General features: G+C 50.8%; 2 protein-coding genes and 1 long non-coding RNA gene across 4 annotated transcripts; 2 read left to right on the forward strand and 1 right to left on the reverse strand.

The window, feature by feature from the left end:
- Window positions 1–8,462: 8,462 nt before the first annotated feature.
- LOC122363620 (serine--tRNA synthetase-like protein Slimp) lies at window positions 8,463–15,837 on the forward strand. Of its 2 annotated transcripts, XM_043333117.1 has the most exons (4): window positions 8,463–8,540; window positions 10,263–10,338; window positions 10,587–10,731; window positions 14,117–15,837. In XM_043333117.1, exon 4 carries the CDS (start codon window positions 14,366–14,368, stop codon window positions 15,722–15,724), a length of 1,359 nt encoding a protein of 452 aa, XP_043189052.1. In that variant the 5' UTR covers window positions 8,463–8,540; window positions 10,263–10,338; window positions 10,587–10,731; window positions 14,117–14,365; the 3' UTR covers window positions 15,725–15,837. The 2 variants fall into 2 exon arrangements, with proteins under 2 accessions (XP_043189052.1, XP_043189053.1); XM_043333118.1 differs by lacking the exons at window positions 8,463–8,540; window positions 10,263–10,338; window positions 10,587–10,731 and adding an exon at window positions 11,773–12,650.
- Window positions 11,938–12,654, forward strand: LOC122363628 (CD63 antigen-like). Its single transcript, XM_043333129.1, has one exon. It carries the CDS (start codon window positions 11,938–11,940, stop codon window positions 12,652–12,654), a length of 717 nt encoding a protein of 238 aa, XP_043189064.1.
- Window positions 15,838–15,968: 131 nt separating the features above from the next.
- Window positions 15,969–17,345, reverse strand: LOC122363637. The gene is made up of 2 exons (XR_006253396.1): window positions 16,836–17,345; window positions 15,969–16,158 (listed from the first exon to the last, which is right to left on the reverse strand). It is a non-coding gene; the product is annotated as an uncharacterized LOC122363637 (long non-coding RNA).
- Window positions 17,346–17,530: the final 185 nt, after the last annotated feature.

Below are 17,530 nucleotides of genomic sequence, written 5' to 3' on the forward strand. Positions count from 1 at the left end.
CTGAGCAATGTCCCTTTTGATTGTCGCTTAGCAGCGGAGACCACGGTCACGACGTACTTTTGGCGTACTTTTGTCTGCAGCCCCATCCCTTAGCTGCGTAGGTTTCATGAAAGTAATCTTGGGTTTCATGGCTCGACGCTAGTGACCTCTATATTGAACTTCATCAACGCGCTAGCGACATCTCGCAGGAGCCAAAAGGACTTGGCATTATGCAGTGAATCATTCAAACTTTGCAAATCATTGGCAACTTTGCCGAGAACATAGGCGGCGGAATGGGGAGGGCACCGGGGCACCGTGCCCCCTTTGATTTTGACATTTTTACATTAGCCCTATGGGCGTTGCATGGAAAGAATTTAGAATGGGACCAAAAGTCGGCAGAGTGTTCCGCCGCTACTGGCCGAGAACGCCGATGTTCCTTTCGCACCGGGCGTCGGTTCATCACAGGTGTTGGTAGGGCTCGAATGGCACAGTCAAATAGCACAGCCATTCTCCCTTAATAAGCACTACCCCTAGCCCTCGCCACCGAGAAGAGGGGGTTCGGGTGTCGCCCTCGACGTTTTTTTTTAAGGTAATTGCTCGGAAGGCGCTGGTATAGAGATGAAAGCTGGCGCACTTGAACATTAAAGACGGATCTTCACACCGACCACATTATTAGGTCAGGTCAGGTTACTGACTTGGGACGTCGTAAGTGAACCTCTGCACGGCCCTAAAATGTCGCAATTTAGTCCGAAATGGCGAGGGGCGGGGAGGGCAGAGTCCATCTACCCTCCCCCTAAACGGCATCTGATGAAGAAAACCGATAGGTTCGGCGAGAATTAAAAATGCCCTAATTATTGCCGAGTCTAGGCAGTATCATGCCCACGATCACGACACCCATCTGTTCATATGCCCATCGGTGAATAGCGCGTGTCAGCCTGTGTCCGGCTGTTATTGCCTGCGCCGGCGTTACAGGTGCGTCATCAACGCAACAAAGAAGTACGACGCTTGTGATATCTATCCTGAAGCACCATGAAATGTGACATCCGTAAAATGTACAGTAGAATAGTTAGTCGTTGCCCATGTAGAACACATTTATGGTGAGTGGTGACATTTATTTCCAGATAACAAATTTAACGAGAAGGATAAGCTATGGCCACTGGCCAGTAGCCTTATCCGCATGGCCACATGCGAACAAAACAACGTCACACAACGAATCAATGCCAAAAATCATAGGCTGTTTACAAATATCTACAAATAAATCACGCCTCACATGTGTTCAATTGTTATATAACGAACTGTGCGATGTGCAGTATCAGTGCCAGCAGTGTGGCCAGTGAAGCATCAGGTTCACTGGCCACACTGCAGCGCTCGTCTGCGACGAGCGCCAGGCCTCCTGCTGGCAGGCCAGCGAGACGGGTTCCGAACCTCAGGGACCACAGCCCGGGTCGTTTAAACCATCAGGCAGGGCGAGGATGGAAGATGAGCGAGCATATCGGCGCGATAGGCTTCAGTCAATTGCTGAGTGGGACCGAGGGCGTCCGTCCGTTGAAGACAGGTGGTCGACGGACTGCAAACAGCGTGCGGCGGTCTTCTCAAGGCTGTCCGATGGGCCGCTGGCCCTAAGCAGCGATAAATCACCTGCCAAGAAAACAAGGGATCAGAAAATTCACTCCCTCCTTTAAAGTCCAAAATGCTTATTGCTCAAGCACCTCAGGGTCAGAGCCTCAGAGGAAGCAGTAATAGAGGCCTTCAGCAACCTCACCAAGCTATTCAGAGTGATAACAGGATGATGCCTCAGGTCTGAAGACTTTACCGGACAGCTGGCGGAAGGCATTTTCCAGCAAATGGTCAAAGACCTGCAGTAAATGTTGTCATGAGCATGTGCCATATTTTTGTTTTGGATTGATGAGAACTGTTAATTTATCATTCCATATGCAAACCAGTCCGTGCAAGGTTCTGAACAACTTTTTATAATTTCATCATTAAAAATCAACTTGAATATTAAAAATTGTGGCACATAAGTAGGCTTTCAAGCTTCACGGTCCGGGATACACATCACAACAATCACCACATGTACGATACGAGTGCTATGAATTCAGTGCCTTCTTGGGAATATTTTCCTATATTTAAGATAAAAAATTACATGGATAGGTATACCAAGATAAAACACAAGGCAATAACAATAATTTGAAGGAAGAAACAGCAAAAGTATCACCACACAGTACCTACTTATAATAAATAATCATGTGAACATAAATTGGGAAATAAAATGACAATATTGAGTGGCCAAGTATTTTAATCCTTACAAACTTCAGGGGACAGCAAATCTAATGAAGCAAAATATTGCATTTTAACACACATATTCTGACACAATCAAACACTAAATTGAAATGCTCTTCTATGAAGTAGGTACTCCAAAACAAAAACAAAAAACACAGGTAAAATCGTTTACAAATAGAAAATGAACGTTCTATGCCTGTCACCTATGGCTGAACAAATAAACAGCATATAAAATCAAATAACACTAAAAATAAATTTTCAAAACCGAATATAATCACAACATACTTATATAGCCTTGCAACATACCTATGTGAAACAATAAACACATAAAACAGTGCGGAGAGCATTCGTTGATGTGCGCCACCAATGTCATTACAGCATCATATATGTCTCTTTCACGTAGCACGTAGCTTGCAGTGATGACGTCATGTCCCGTGACGTAAATCGACCGCCGACGTCATAAGTCTGCTCATAAATAAACGGGGTGCGAACAGAGCTCAGGTGTTGGCTCTCAGGGGCTCTCAGTGTCTATGGAAAGGAAGCAAAAATGGCCGAGCTTACAGTTTCCCAGAAAACAGAGTGCCAAAATCCTGGTATCGTCATGCGCTAAAACAGGGCCCTAACAAAAATAAAAACAAAACAGGCCCTTGGGATAGCTGCAGGCAGCTGCAGGGTAAGTGCTTGTCTTGGGAATTGCAATATTTATATAAAAAAAAAAATAATAATCCGCTGAGCAGTCGAATAATATCCCGAAATGAAACTGCTGTTGGATTGACAGAAGTTCTTTTGTAATTGTATACATTTATTACGCAGCTGTGACACCGAGACGAAAATTATTTTTGCGAGCATGGGAAAATATTTATAATTTTATCGTAACCGGACAAATCTTCGTATGGCAATTCTTCGTCGCGCAATTCCTCGTCCGCATTTCTTCGTCCGCAAATCTTCGTCGGCGCATTTATTCGTGTCGCATAACTTCGTCTCGCATTTCTTCGTAAGCGCAAATATTCGTAGCGCATTTTTTCGTATCCGCATTTCTTCGTCCGCGCATTTCTTCGTCAAGCATTTTTTCGTCCACGCATTTCTTCGTCTACGCAAATCTTCGTCCGCATTTCTTCGTCCACGCAAATCTTCGTCTGCGCATATCTTCGTCCGCAAATCTTCGTCCCCGCAAATCTTCGTCCGCAAATCTTCGTCCGCATTTTTTCGTCCACGCATTTCTTCGTCTACGCAAATCTTCGTCCGCATTTCTTCGTCCACGCAAATCTTCGTCCCGGCAAATCTTCGTCCACAAATCTTCGTCCGCAAATCTTCGTCCGCAAATCTTCGTCCGCATTTCTCGTCCACGCATTTCTTCGTCCACGCAAATCTTTGTCCGCAAATCTTCGTCCGCAAATCTTTGTCTGCGCTATCTTCGTCTCCGCAAACATTCGTCCACAAATGTGGTTGAATAAAACCATGAAGAAATATCAGACCATTTAAGTGAATGACGAATTTAATGCATGGAATGGATGATCGATACTTTTGAAGTCATGGCAGATGAGATCACTCAGTCAGGTGAAGCTATTGTATTTGGGAGCCGACAATTGTAACATTCCATATCATTTGTGTCCCGGACATTCTTTTTTTCGCGGTCGTTGAATGACAATATAATCTCTTGTGCCCTCGCCGGCATAGGCGGCGGAACGGGGAGGGCACCGGGGCACCGTTCCCCTCTTTAATTTTGGCCTTTTAACAGTAGCCCTATGGGCGTTGCATGGAAAGAATGGGACCAAAAGTCGGCAGTGCCGTGCCCCCCCCCCCTTTAATTGAAGGTGTTCCGCCGCTACTGCTCGCCGGACCTATTTGTTTTCTACATAGGTACACGTCGGCCGAGGGGGGCGGGTACGACCCCCCCTCCCATCGCCGTTTCGCCACTGGTGGAGCTAGCGCGTCGCGGAAAAACGAGCGTGTGCGCCGTTACGAGAAGCAGAGATTAATACCCGATTTTAACCCTCGCCCGCACATGCCATTTTCCCATCCTAGAACGCACATGGGGGGGGGGGGTGGTTGCCACCCCCCCCCCCGCGCCATTTCGTTCCTGTTGGAGATAGAGCTTAGCGGTAAAGACCAAAAGATTCTTTGGGAAGAGACGAATCCAATGATACCCAGTTTTACCTTCTCAGGTCAGTCATTGACCTTCCAGGTCAGGTCAAACTAAAAAATGTTGCTGTTTTGGGTCACCGTTGGATATCAAGTGCGCTGCTTATCAAATACCGATGACGATGCTGTTTTCTGGTACCAAGCCAGCTAGAACCTCTTTGTCACACTACCCGACCAGAATTTTGCTGCTGAGGTCATTTCAGGTCAAGTTAGGTCAAGGTCAATTATATGTGTTTGTATGTCTGTGTGTGTCTGTGTGTATACTGATGTGTGCACCGATTGTTTTTGGGTCCATATTACATGAAATCATGATCTGAGAAGCTTTTACCAAAAATGCAGTCAAAAAACTTCACAAAAAGTAAATTCAGCTTGCCTAAAACGCAATTATCTTAGATGACCTAGGTTGACCTTGACCCTGACCTTGACCCCTGTACATCGTCGAACAACATGTTCCATGATAGGTGGGAGGTAAGACTGGCAAAAAATGCCGAAATCAGGGTGTCAAAAGCTCACAAGGCCCATGACAAACGCAAGATGTTGAGAATTGGCCATTTGGGTCATGACATGACCTGAAAAACAAGGTCATATCTCCGAAACCAAAAATCACAGAAACTTTAAATTTTCAGTGGACATCAAGAAAGGATAGAGGAGCAGCTATACGAAAAATCAGCCCTATAGCTCTAAAAATGTTGAGTGCAGAGCAGAAAGACTACCTGGGGGGGGGGGGTGGCAACCACCCCCCCATGTGCGGGCGAGGGTTAAGGCCTTCTAGGTCAGGGGTCGACATACCGCCCGCGGGCCGGATCCGGCCAGGTGGGTGACGGTTGGATCCGGCCCGCGACCATCTGACGTCCGGCCCACGGCTGGTATCAGCGACTTACATCGTGTTCCGGCCCGCGGTTCTTTCAGAAATCGACTCCGATATAAAAGTGACTGAAATGACCTTTGGCACAATACCTAGTTCTTCCTTCGCACACTTCATGAGTTTATAAACACCATTTGCGGGTGTTCTTGTCTACTTCTACTTAAAGACAAAACTTGCAACGGTAAGATTTGGTCAGCAGCTTTTGCGCGCAGCATCAACGACTGCTGGCTGCGTGCACTTGGCGGCTTCACGTGGTCTACTCGTTTAACCTTCCAGGCGGTGGGGGGGGGGGGCATTTCCCCCCCCCCCCCCGTATCTCCGAAACTACTGGACGGATCCGGAAAATTCAAACGGCGTTCGATAGCCCTGTCAAATTTGTGGAAGGAAGCTAAATTTCATTGACCTCGAGGTCACCGATGACGTCACAGGTCAGGTCAAAGATAACATGTTTCACCGTTCACGGGTCTTCTAGGGAAAGCGCTATAACACCGAGTAAAGCGCATTTTGTCGAAAATCAGCGATAGGGCGCCAGTTATCTAGTACATATGTTGCTATTAGAGGTCACTGGTCATACCAGGTCAGGTCGCAGGTCAGGTCACCAAGGGTCACCACATGAACCCAACCCGCAGGCCGCAAATAGTGTTTATAAACTCATGAAGTGTGCGAAGGAAGAACTATTGTGCCAAAGCACATTTAAGTCACTTTTATATCGGAGTCGACTTCTGAAAGAACCGCGGGCCGGAACACGATGTAAGTCGCTGATACCAGCCGCGGGCCGGACGTCAGATGGTCGCGGGCCGGATCCAACCGTCACCCACCTGGCCGGATCCGGCCCGCGGGCCGTAAGCCGACCCCTGACTTAGAAGGCCTTAAAATCGGGTATTAATCTCTGCGTCTCGTAACGGAGCACACGCTCGTTTTTTCCGCGACGCGCTAGCTCCACCAGTGGCGAAACGGCGATGGGGGGGGGGAGTCGTACCCGCCCCCCCCCCCCCTCGGCCGGCGTGTATGTAGACAAAAAAATAGGTCCGGCAAGCAGTAGCGGCGGAACACTTTCAATTAGGGGGGGGGGGCACGGCACTGCCGACTTTTAGTCCCATTCTTTCCATGCAACGACCATAGGGCTACTGTTAAAAGGCCAAAATTAAAGAGGGGAACGGTGCCCCGGTGCCCTCCCCGTTCCGCCGCCTATGCCGGCGAGGGTACAAGAGATTATTTTGTCATTCATCGACCGCGAAAAAAAAGAATGTCCGGGACACAAATGATATGGAATGTTACAATTGTCGGCTCCCAAATACAATAGCTTCACCTGACTGACCTCATCTACCTGACTTCAAAAGTTTCGATCATCCATTCCATGCATTAACCCGCGCCCTGGTGGGGTCTGTTTATAACGCGACCTGGTGGGGGGGGGGGGCTATTTTTTGCCCCCCCCTCATATCTCCGAAACTACTGGACGGATCCACAAAATTCAAACGGCGTTCGAAAGGCCTGTCAAATTTGTTGAAGGAAACCAAATTTCATTGACCTCGGGGTCACCGATGACGTCACAGGTCAGGTCAAAGATGGAATGTTTCACCGTTCACGGGTCTTCTAGGGAATGCGCTATAACACCGAGGAAAACGCATTTTGTCGAGAATCAGCGATAGGGCATCAGTTGCCTAGTAGATATGTTGCTATTAGAGGTCACTGACAATACCAGGTCAGGTCACAGGTCAGGTCACCAAGGGTCACAGGTCAGGTCACATGAGCCCAACTTTACTAGGGTTGTGTGATGCATGTTTTATGGCCAATTTTTCATTTCCAACTCAATGGTGTTGGTTATAAGACTATCAGGTACGGCTTAGGTCACTTTCTGGTGAAGTTCAGGTCAAGGTCAGGTCAAGGTCAGGCCAAAAAAGGTCAAATTTTAAAGTTGATAGTTTTGCATAAAATGGGTATTGATTCGATGCAGCTCGTCACGGGGAGTCTAATGGTGGTCTTTGTTTTGCGCTACGGGGTCTAGAATTGCTCAAAAATTGAGTTTGAAAATTTGACGTCATCAATTTTGAACAGTTTTTTTCGCTATAACTTCGCCAAAAAAAGAGGTATCAATCTCAAATTTGGTATGTAAATGGAAGGCGGTAAGGACTATCACATATATTCCGGTTTTTGCGAAATTCAAAAAACTTTTTGGATTTTTCGATTATTATATCCAAAAAAAATATTTTTTGATTTTTGGGGGTCAAAATCCAAAAATTTCAAAAATCCGAGATAGCAGTTTTGTAGCCCTGTTGATTCTACAGCTTTTATGTTTTAATCATTTTTCTGTATTTGCAAAGCTATAGGCCTGACAGCTCTTCCCGCAAAACCCTTTTTGGGTCGAAAACGACAGAACATGACGTCACTCTGACGTCATTTCCGGCCAACCTATCATAGCCTTTGGAAAATTTTTCGGTCACAATGTGTAAAATTGATGTCCGGGAGGGTACTGAAAGTTTGGTGACGATCGGCGCAGCGGTTCTGGAGATATATCGAAAAGTCTGGAGGGGGGGGGGGCAAAAAATAGCCCCCCCCACCAGGTCGCGGGTTAAATTCGTCATTCACTTGCAATGGTCTGATATTTCTTCATGGTTTTATTGAACCACAGTTGTGGACGAATGGACGAAGATAGCGCAGACAAAGGTTTGCGGACGAAAATATGCGCAGACAAAGATTTGCGGACGAAGATTTGCGTGGACGAAGACATGTGTGGACGAAAAATGCGGACGAAGATTTGCGGACGAAGATTTGCGGACGAAGATTTGCGGACGAAGATTTGCCGGGACGAAGATTTGCGTGGACGAAGAAATGCGGACGAAGATTTGCGTAGACGAAGAAATGCGTGGACGAAAAAATGCGGACGAAGATTTGCGGACGAAGATTTGCGGGGACGAAGATTTGCGGACGAAGATATGCGCAGACGAAGATTTGCGTGGACGAAGAAATGCGGACGAAGATTTGCGTAGACGAAGAAATGCGTGGACGAAAAAATGCTTGACGAAGAAATGCGCCGACGAAGAAATGCGGAAACGAAGAAATGCGCTACGAATATTTGCGCTTACGAAGAAATGCGAGACGAAATAATGCGACACGAATAAATGCGCCGACGAAGATTTGCGGACGAAGAAATGCGGACGAAGAATTGCGCGACGAAGAAATGCCATACGAAGATTTGTCCTGGAATCAATTTTATAATTGTCTATTGGAAATAGTTGTAGAGCAAATTTATGGTATCGATCATTTTATTTTAAAGGTAAAAACTCAATGAAGAGGTTGACATACTTTGTGCTTTGATTGGCTATTGCTATGATGCATGATCCAATGCTGGTACCTTTCTTTCAGCAATCACATTTTAATTTAAACAATTCAAATTAACTTGTTGTCGCCGGTACTGGTACCTGCTTACCGTTGTATCAGAATCAGTATTGTGAAGCTTTGAGTGAAATAAAAATGGGCTATTGGAATATATCCACTGCCCAAGGATACAGATAACAATCCTCTCTGTAGCAGAGTGGTTAAGAGCGCCGGAATTTGACGCTAAGCCGGTAGTGAGAGCCCATTTCAAGCCCTGGCGCGGGCGGCCACATTTCAATTTGGCTCTTTCGTGTAATGGCGTGCGTGTCTGTGGCAGGGGCTGCACAGAAGCCAGGTAACGTGAGTGAGCGGAGGAGGGGACCATGTCCAGTCGTGAGGGCACGCTATACGTTTGGACAAAATCCTGCCATATAACTGAGCTCTGTTAGGTCGCTGTTTTTATATCAGCGTACTGTCGGTTTTCCCCATATAAGGAGGTTATTGCTGGCTCTTCTTGGCCTCTCATTGGTGTAACTGGTGTAACAAATAGACCACTTGAATTCGACCAATGAGGAGCCAAGAAGTTGAAGTAGCAGCATGCTTGCAGCCTACTGATAAATAAACGGGAGCGAACAGAGCTCAGGAATTGTGCGATCTGGTGGTGGGGTCAGGGCTAGCGCAACAAGCCATGCTTAGTGCAGGCTCTGATTCCTCAAATCTGCCCATTCAACCATTTGGACTTGATTTGGACTAAATTTGCAAAAAAAAAGAAGTATTTTGTGTATGTTTGTGCTTGCGTACTTTTTGACCTCTTAAATTGATTTGCTGGTCCAGTTTTATTGGCAATTTGCTCACCTAGGACTCATTTTCAAATTTCATTTCACTTCAGCATTTAAATTTTACCTTCAGCACTGAGAAATGTCAGATTTGATTTTGCCTGACTAGTGACTAAGGGTGATGGTCAATTTTTGCATTGAAGAGTTAGGTAGTGGTTAGCTGTTAAGGTCATTTGACTAGGGGGAAGTCATAAAGCAAGCGTCACACTTATTTTTGCAAGTTGCAACCAAGGAGAAGTGTCATACTTAGAGATGATTCTTTCAAACTAAATCAAAACTAACCTGCTAACCTAACACAACCTAACCTACAACCTCTAACCTATGACCTACATCTCTGGGTGTAGCACCTCTCCTTGTTTCCAAAAATGAAAGTGGGATGCATGCTTTCTGACTGCCAACCAGGGTAGGTCACTATGGAGTTTAGGTAAAGTTAAGGTAAAAAAACACAATTTTGAGAAGCACATTTTAAGAAACACCCTATGAATATGAAGAAAAACAAGTTGCAATATTTTTCTTTTTTCACTGCGATATGTTCCTGAACTGGAGCATGATTGCTTCATTCTCTCTCAGACCCCACCTTTTTTCTGGTCTAACTAGGACATCACTAGGAAAAGATCTAATGTATTTTTGGCCTTTGAGTTTTGACTGTGGGTGCAGGTCCCAGTTACTCTGGCTATACATATAGGCTACTAGTACTATTTGAATGCTGTCATAGAGCTACACATTAGCTCCTAGTTTTTTTTTCTGAGGAGCTTGAACTGGTGACCAAAAGTAAAGGAGTTACCTTAGCCAAGTTACAGCTTCGCTTTGGCTCAAGATTTAATGACATGCATAATTGATTTCAGGAGTATGCCTGTGAGGCGGAGAGCCCCATGGACTAGGAGGTTCATTCGCCAGTACTTCCCACAAATCAGTGAAGAGGTAAGCATTATAACAGTTGTTAGGAAACAATTTTAATGAAAATTTCAGTCTAGACATTTAATATGTACAGATTCAATATTCAGTTATTCGTTGATACCTATGCATCGATCGTGCAAGTAGATTCCAGCCCAGTGAGTTAACATTACAATCTGACGTGATGACTGATCAGTTTTCACTGTGAGAGCTGCTTGTCACCGGGAGCCCGCAGCTGACGCCGGTCCTGGCCGCCGCTCTGCCGCTCCCGACAGGTGGCGTTCCGCTGGGAGCGGCGCTTATCGGTGGCGTACTTCTTCGTTGGCTGGAACACGCTGCTGGCTGTGGGCTGGCTGTGGTACCGCCAGAGGCAGCAGCGCGAGCTGACCGGCGACGAGAGGACCGACAAGATCAACAGAGGTCAGTGGCTGGTGGCTACGGACGGGAGAGAGGCTGGGGCGGCGCCCCGGACCCCGCGGGGTCCACACTCCACAGAGATTCATCGAAGGGTTTCATGTGCCGCCCCTTTCTTAGACAATAAATGTTTTATGAACGGGGGGAGGGGGGGAGGGCGCACAGGCATGCACCTCGGCTTAGCGTATATAACCAATGCATACGTCCACATATCAGAGCTAGACTGAAGCATATTCTATTACTGCAGCTGTTGACCTTTCGACGCTTACAGTTTTGTGTTTGCATGGAAAATGTGTACCCCCTCTACCCCTGGGATGTGCTGCTCCAAGCTGATTTGTGTTCTAATGGACTTGGCCTAGTGAACAACTGAATTTTAACGAGAGTGCCTGGCTATCCCGTTTTTTTTTCATATTGATGAGCCATATGCTACTATGCAGCCCCACACATGAACCTCTGAAAGCTTGTGGTTGTCTCTGATCTCAGCACCTTCGCTACGACCTGAACAGGCGACTGACCGAAAGGTGCTGCTCAGACAGAACTAGGTGGCGCTGGCCGATTGGGAGCGTCTCAGAAGCTGACGTAGTGCCCATTCGCAATTCGCATGTCGCAGCAATATAATATCCTGTATCCCACATTGCGAAACAGCAGTAATGACATTTTTTCTGAACCTTCTATTATGCGTTAAGCAAACAATGGCAAAGCTAATAAATATCCGAAAATGCGAATGAACGCATGGCAAGATCCTTCACGGCTGCTGCCAATTTTTGCAGTCGGGAAGTTTTACTTTACGGACTCGCAGTTGGAGCTCGCATATAGGCAACCATCCGCCTTGTGAACGCGGTCAACCGTGCACACGGTCCGCCTGTGCCCAGTCCCGTTTGTTGTGCCGTGCGCCGCGGCCGTGCGACCTCGGCCGCCGAGCACGCCCGGTACCGCTGACGCAGTTGCGCCACCGCGCCACATCGCCGACCTTCGGTCAGCTCAGAAGCCGCACGGCGGTAATCTTATCAGCACAGGAGGACGGCGGCACTGGCCGACCGACGCCACAGACCGACCGAGGGGCCGCGAGCGACAGCGATCCGTCCGACCGGCCGACTGACCGACCGGCTACCTACCTGTCTACGGACCCGCGGCGTATCTACCAACCTACCTGTCTACGGACCGGCGGCGGATCTACCTACCTATTTACTTTCGGACCCGCGGCGGATCACCATGGCCTGCTGCCGGAGCGTCAAGCTGCTGCGGTTCTGGCTGCTGGTGCAGAACCTGGTGCTGTTCGCCGGCGCGCTGGCGCTGCTGACGGTCAGCGTGGACGCCCTGTCCTCGGAGCACCCGCATCTGGAGTCGGTGCTGGGCGTGAGCGTGTCGCGCGGCGCCGCCCTCCTGCTGACCGCCGTGGCCACCCTGGTGCTGGTGGTCAGCTTCCTGGGCTGCTGCGGCGCCATGCTGCAGAACACCTGCCTGCTGGGCCTGTTCGGCTGCTTCAGCGTCCTGCTGTTCATCCTGACGGTGGCCGGGTTCGTGTCGGCGCTGGTGGCCGCCGGACCGGAGGCGGACGTCGTTCAGCGCGACCTGTTGGAGTCGATGGGCCGCTACGGCAACGACACAGAGGTCACGGCCGTCTGGGACTTCCTGCAGCGCGACTTCCAGTGCTGCGGCGTGCGCGGCGGAGCCGACTGGAGCAACCACAGCTCGATCGCCACCGAGGTGCCCTCCAGCTGCTGCCGACCGGGCGCCAACGGCACCCAGCTGCCCTGCGAGCAGCAGCCGACTGACAAGAACTCCTACTACGAGCACGGCTGCTTCTCGTCGGCGCAGCAGCTGCTGGAGGACCACAGCGCCGCGCTGGCCGGCGCCACCGCCGCCGTCGCAATCTTCCTCGTCCTCTCGTGCACGCTCTCCTGCTTCTACATTAAGATGAAACGGTAAGGGACGAGACGAGCGGATAGGGGGACAGCTAATGCAGCAAAAGCAATCACTGCGTTCGCTAGAGCTCATAAAAGCCTGTGGATGTGCTCAATTTAGACCTTTGACATTCCGTTGACCAGTAACGTGATCTCAAAATTAAAGTGTTAGGGGGTGCTTAAGATGTGCATTGGGGATCCTTTTTATCGCCGCCTTGCGAGTCTACGCTTATGATGCTTAGCTTCGGATGCTTTCTGGGGGCGCTAAATTCCCTCCACAGCCACTCTGTCAATAGCATTCGGCTAAAAGTTCAGCGCAGGTTAAGCACTACGCCGCTAAACCCACCAGGAACGTATTCCAAGGTCACTTGCTGATAGGATTGCCCTCTGTGATACGGTATCAGTTCGGTTGACACCACATTTTCCTCAAGAATTCTCAGCCTCTGTAGAAGTATGACGGTCTTCTGACCATAGAAGATTACCCGTCCGCTTCGGGGACGGGAGAACACCGGCCTTGGAAGGTTCAAGCCAGTCGTGGGGCTTAGACCCTCCGGTCACACCGGCCTGTGAGGGCTCAGAGGGCTTCGACTCTCACTCCCCAGTGGACGGCAGCTCTATGAGGCCCGGCCACGTGACCACCTTCAAAAGACCTCCAGTCTTGTAAAACGTAGTTAATATGGGTGTTAGAGCACCTTTACCAAAGTTAAGCTAGATTCAAGAAATCTGTTGATCAATGGGACATCATCGAGCAGGTACGGCATCAGTATCGAGGGACAGCCTTTTGTGATGACCCTGGCCGGACCGGCCGGACAGTGCTGCTGACCGACCTCAGTGCCGTCGGGGCTGAGACGTGCTGATACCGGCCAGTCGGCTGAGTCAGCCGTGGGCCCGTGACGCAGCAAACGGACAAAGAGCCGTCAGGACCACTCAGTGCCCGGGTCCCGAGAAACGGCGCCTATCGGGGCGACATGCGCCGCGCTCTGCGCCGATAACAACGATTTGCGACGGTACTATCAGATATAGCAGCCCCTTGTGGAGTCTAACTGCATGCGTTGCAATCGCGGTACTGCACGCCTCCCTAATCCCATGCTATCAGCATCGCCAACTAGTCGAAAGAAGGCGTCCCATCTTTCCAATAGAATTTCGATGTTAGATTGGAAACATTGAAAACTCGTCAGGAAAACACCATTGAAATCTTATGCGGAAAAATGCAGACCGATTCCATGGAAGTCTGTGAACGCGATACTCTGGATTCGAGTCCACTGTAAAATTGTATACCTTATCAGAGCCCTCGATTATTCAGTGTTCGGTTCGAGCCTATGAAGCCCCGAAAGCCAGCGCACCCCTAATACGACAACACCCAAGCTCATAGGCTTTGTCTGGCCTTTCATCGAGTTTTGTCTTACATGTCTCTCTTGCATATCAGCCGTTTGTGACCCGCCTCTGCGTGTCAGCCCTTTGTGACCCTTCCCTTTCTTGTGTTTCAGTCAAGCGTCTTATGAGCGCCTCACAGTCTGAGACGATCCGCGTGCTGGAGTACAGCGGCTTCACCCGAGTCAACGACGAGACGCTGCACGTGTCGCACGGCCCTCCGTCGGCTGCGGTCCGACCGGGCCCCAAACCGGCGGCGGCCGAGACCGACCAGGGCGCGGCGTAGACCGGCCCGGGACTGAGACATTATCTGCCCGCCGAGTGGTGACTGTGAGTGTGTGAGGACGGACTGACAGACGCCGGCGATGCGGCTGCTGCGGTGTCTGTTGAGCGGCGCGCCGGCCGCCGCCCTCCCGTCGGCGCTGTACGTGTCCGGCCGCAGCGCCGAGCACGTCGTCTCCGTGCTGCGGCCGTGCCTGGACGAGGCGCTGGCGCCGGCCGCGCTGCCCGCGCTCCGACACAGCGTGCGCTGCCGGCGCGCCGCGCTCGACCTGGACGCCCTGCTGGCCGGCCACGCTGAGCTGCAGCGGCTGGCCGAGCAGAAGGCCGAGCTGACCCGGCGCCGGGCCGAGGTGGCCGCCCGCGGCGCCCAGCTGCGCCGCAGCCAGTCGGCCGACACTGCGCAGACGGAGCAGCTGCGGCGCGACGGCGCGGCGCTCAAGGAGCGGCTGCGCGCCCTGCAGGAGCCGCTCTGGCGACTGGAGGAGGAGCTGCTGCCGCGACTGGCCCGCCTGCCCAACACCCTCCACCCGCTGACGCCGGAGGCCGAGGACGGCCTGGAGCCGGTGCCGCCGCCGGAGCGGGCCGCCGGGCCGCAGGAGCGTGTGCCGCTGCCGCCGACCGACCCGCTGTTCGCTGACGTGGAGCCGAGCGACGTCAGTTCGGGCGCCTACTACCTGCACGGCGCGGCGGCCGAGCTCGAGCTGGCGCTGCTCGAGTTCGCCTGCGCCCAGCTGGTGGCCGCCGGGTTCGCGCGCGTCAGCTGCCCCGACACGGTGAAGAGCCTGGTGGCTGAGGGCTGCGGACTCGAGTTCGGCGACCCCGGTGAGGTGGCGCGGCTGGCGGCCTGGCACGAAGGCACGCCCGACTCGCCGCTGGGCCTGCACCTGGTGGGCGGCGCCTCGCTGCCGGCCGTCTGCGCGCTGCTGGCCAAGAGCCGGCAGCCGACGGCGGCGCTGCCGCTGCGGCTGGCCGCCGTCGGCCGGCTCTACCGACCGCCGGCCGCCGCGCCCGCCGCCGCCCCGCAGGCGTCCGCCGTGCGCCACCTGACCGCCTGCGCCGCTGAGCACGGCGACGACGTGTTCGAGGCGAGTCTCCGGGCCGTAACGGCACTAGTGGCGCGGCTCGGTGCTCCGTGCCGGCTGCGCCACGTGGCCGCGCCCGGCCTGGCGCGCTCGGAGCGGCGCCGGATCGAGCTGCAGCTGCTGGTGGCGCGCACCGGCCGCCACGTGACGGTGGCGCACGTGTCCGACCACGGCGACTGGATCAGCCGGCGGCTGCACGCGGCGCACGGGGCGCTGGGCGCGCCCGAGAGCCGGCTGCTGCACCTGGTGGAGGGCGCCGCGCTGCTGGTGCCGCCGGCCCTCGAGGCGCTGCTGGAGACGGAGGCGGGCCGCCGGCGCCACTGGCCGCCGGCGCTACTGCCCCACCGAGCCAGTCTGTAGTGGGCCGCCGGCATTGTGTGATCGGATAGGTTTGGATTGTATAATGTATATGCTGTGAGTCATGAGCTGTAGTGTGTGTTGGAATTGCTATAAATGAAGTCGTCTGATCTATACTTGTGATACAACTAGTTAACTAGCTTAGCTACGTTCAGAGTACGAAACAGCACAATGAAAGCCGATATTGAGCGGAATGAAGTGAACACCACGGCCTATCTTCAATCAAGGACACGAATAACTGCCTTGATCGCGATCACGAGCACGTTTTATTTACAAAAATGATGCATAACAATCCAGCCCCGTCGCCTTCGCATAGTCATCACGTCACGTTTTTCTCTTCTTTGGAGGCACGGTATCGATAATATCGTCTTCCTCGTCGTCCTCCTCCGGGACATCTTTCTGGTCCTCACCGCCGGCCTGGTCCGTCCCGTTTGTTCCTGAGGAGATAATATCTGTGAACACCTGGGGCATTACAAGCAACCCCGCGGCTGACGCGCAACGAGCAGCTCTCCGGCAATAATGCCTCGTAGAGACATTTTATACTCATGCCATCACCTTGGTCTGTTCACCTGACGTTACTGAAACACAACTTAGGTAGAGGTCGACTGAGGGGCTGAGGGCCGTGTGCCACTCACTGCTATACTTGTATGACCGATGCAGGGACGACGGTTATGAAGTGGATGCCCCGCTTCGCGGAGTCCCTATCGTCCCCATATTGACCTCAACGATGGTATCTGATCATTACCTGCCTACCTATCACTATCGATGAATGCCTTATTTACAACTTGATGCTTTATTTGTGAATAATCTATTTTCATTATAGAGGGTATTCATTACATTAGTTTGATGTCTAAAATTCCTAGAAAACAATTCTGTATCAGGGTTTAATGCTTCCAAAATTTAGCAAGATACCTATATTAGCACAATGACATGATTCATCAGGTAATTCCTCAGACACTCCAATTCCTTAGCATAACCATTCAGACCTGAAAGTAATATTACTTCACCATGACTAAGCACTGGGCTACCAGCTGTTATGTTGATAAGAGTTAATTTGACAGGTGTCACGTTGCTGCTGATGCATTCTCATGACTGCATTTCACTCAAAGCTTACCTGGTTTCTTTTCAACTAAAGCTGTCAGCTTTTCATTTATTTTCTGCTGCACCTCAGAAAGTCTGCTTGACAATGGCTGGCCTCCGATAGCACTTGATTCAATTGTTTCTCCATATGCCTCTCCTTTACTTTTCAGGATAGCTACTACACTCATTTCCTAAACGTGTAACTACGCTCCACAATCAATAAATCAAATGGAGGCTCAAGAACGCGGGCTAGCCCACTGAAGAGATAGTGTGTGGAAGACTGCTAAAAAGCCGAAGAGCAGCTAGTTAGGACGTCAGACTCCGGAGTCCACTGAGAAAAATCAACATCAATGCTCAATGGTGTGGGCGCAACAAAGGTGGGTCCAGAGGATAGGTAAGGAACATTAGGAGCAAGCTCCAGTCTCCAAACTATCCTATTCCTGTTCCAGAATATGGAAAAATGCACAGTGTATATGAAAAATGCTCAACTATTCACCACAAACCAATATTATTGCCTCGATTATTGCCACAAACATTCACAAGTGATGCTCGGTTAACAAGGTTGTAGGAATTGTTGGCGACAAAGGTATTGAAACGAACCACGACCGAGATGGGAAAGTGACGTCATGTGACACATGACGCCACAGTCGCATTATCGATGCCGCATTTTCATTATGATGCGAGTCACTTTCTGAAATTTGTAGGTAGGGCTCTAGTGATTTGTTTTAG

The sequence above is a fragment of the Amphibalanus amphitrite genome, unplaced genomic scaffold (genome assembly GCF_019059575.1).
Source record: "Amphibalanus amphitrite isolate SeventyFive unplaced genomic scaffold, NRLGWU_Aamphi_draft 000631F_arrow, whole genome shotgun sequence".
Lineage (NCBI taxonomy): Eukaryota > Metazoa > Arthropoda > Thecostraca > Balanomorpha > Balanidae > Amphibalanus > Amphibalanus amphitrite.

Coding starts and splice junctions, on each gene's coding strand:
- LOC122363620 (XM_043333117.1), top strand. CDS start 14,366: ATGCGGCTGCTGCGGTGTCTGTTGAGCGGCGCGCCGGCCGCCGCCCTC.
- LOC122363628 (XM_043333129.1), top strand. CDS start 11,938: ATGGCCTGCTGCCGGAGCGTCAAGCTGCTGCGGTTCTGGCTGCTGGTG.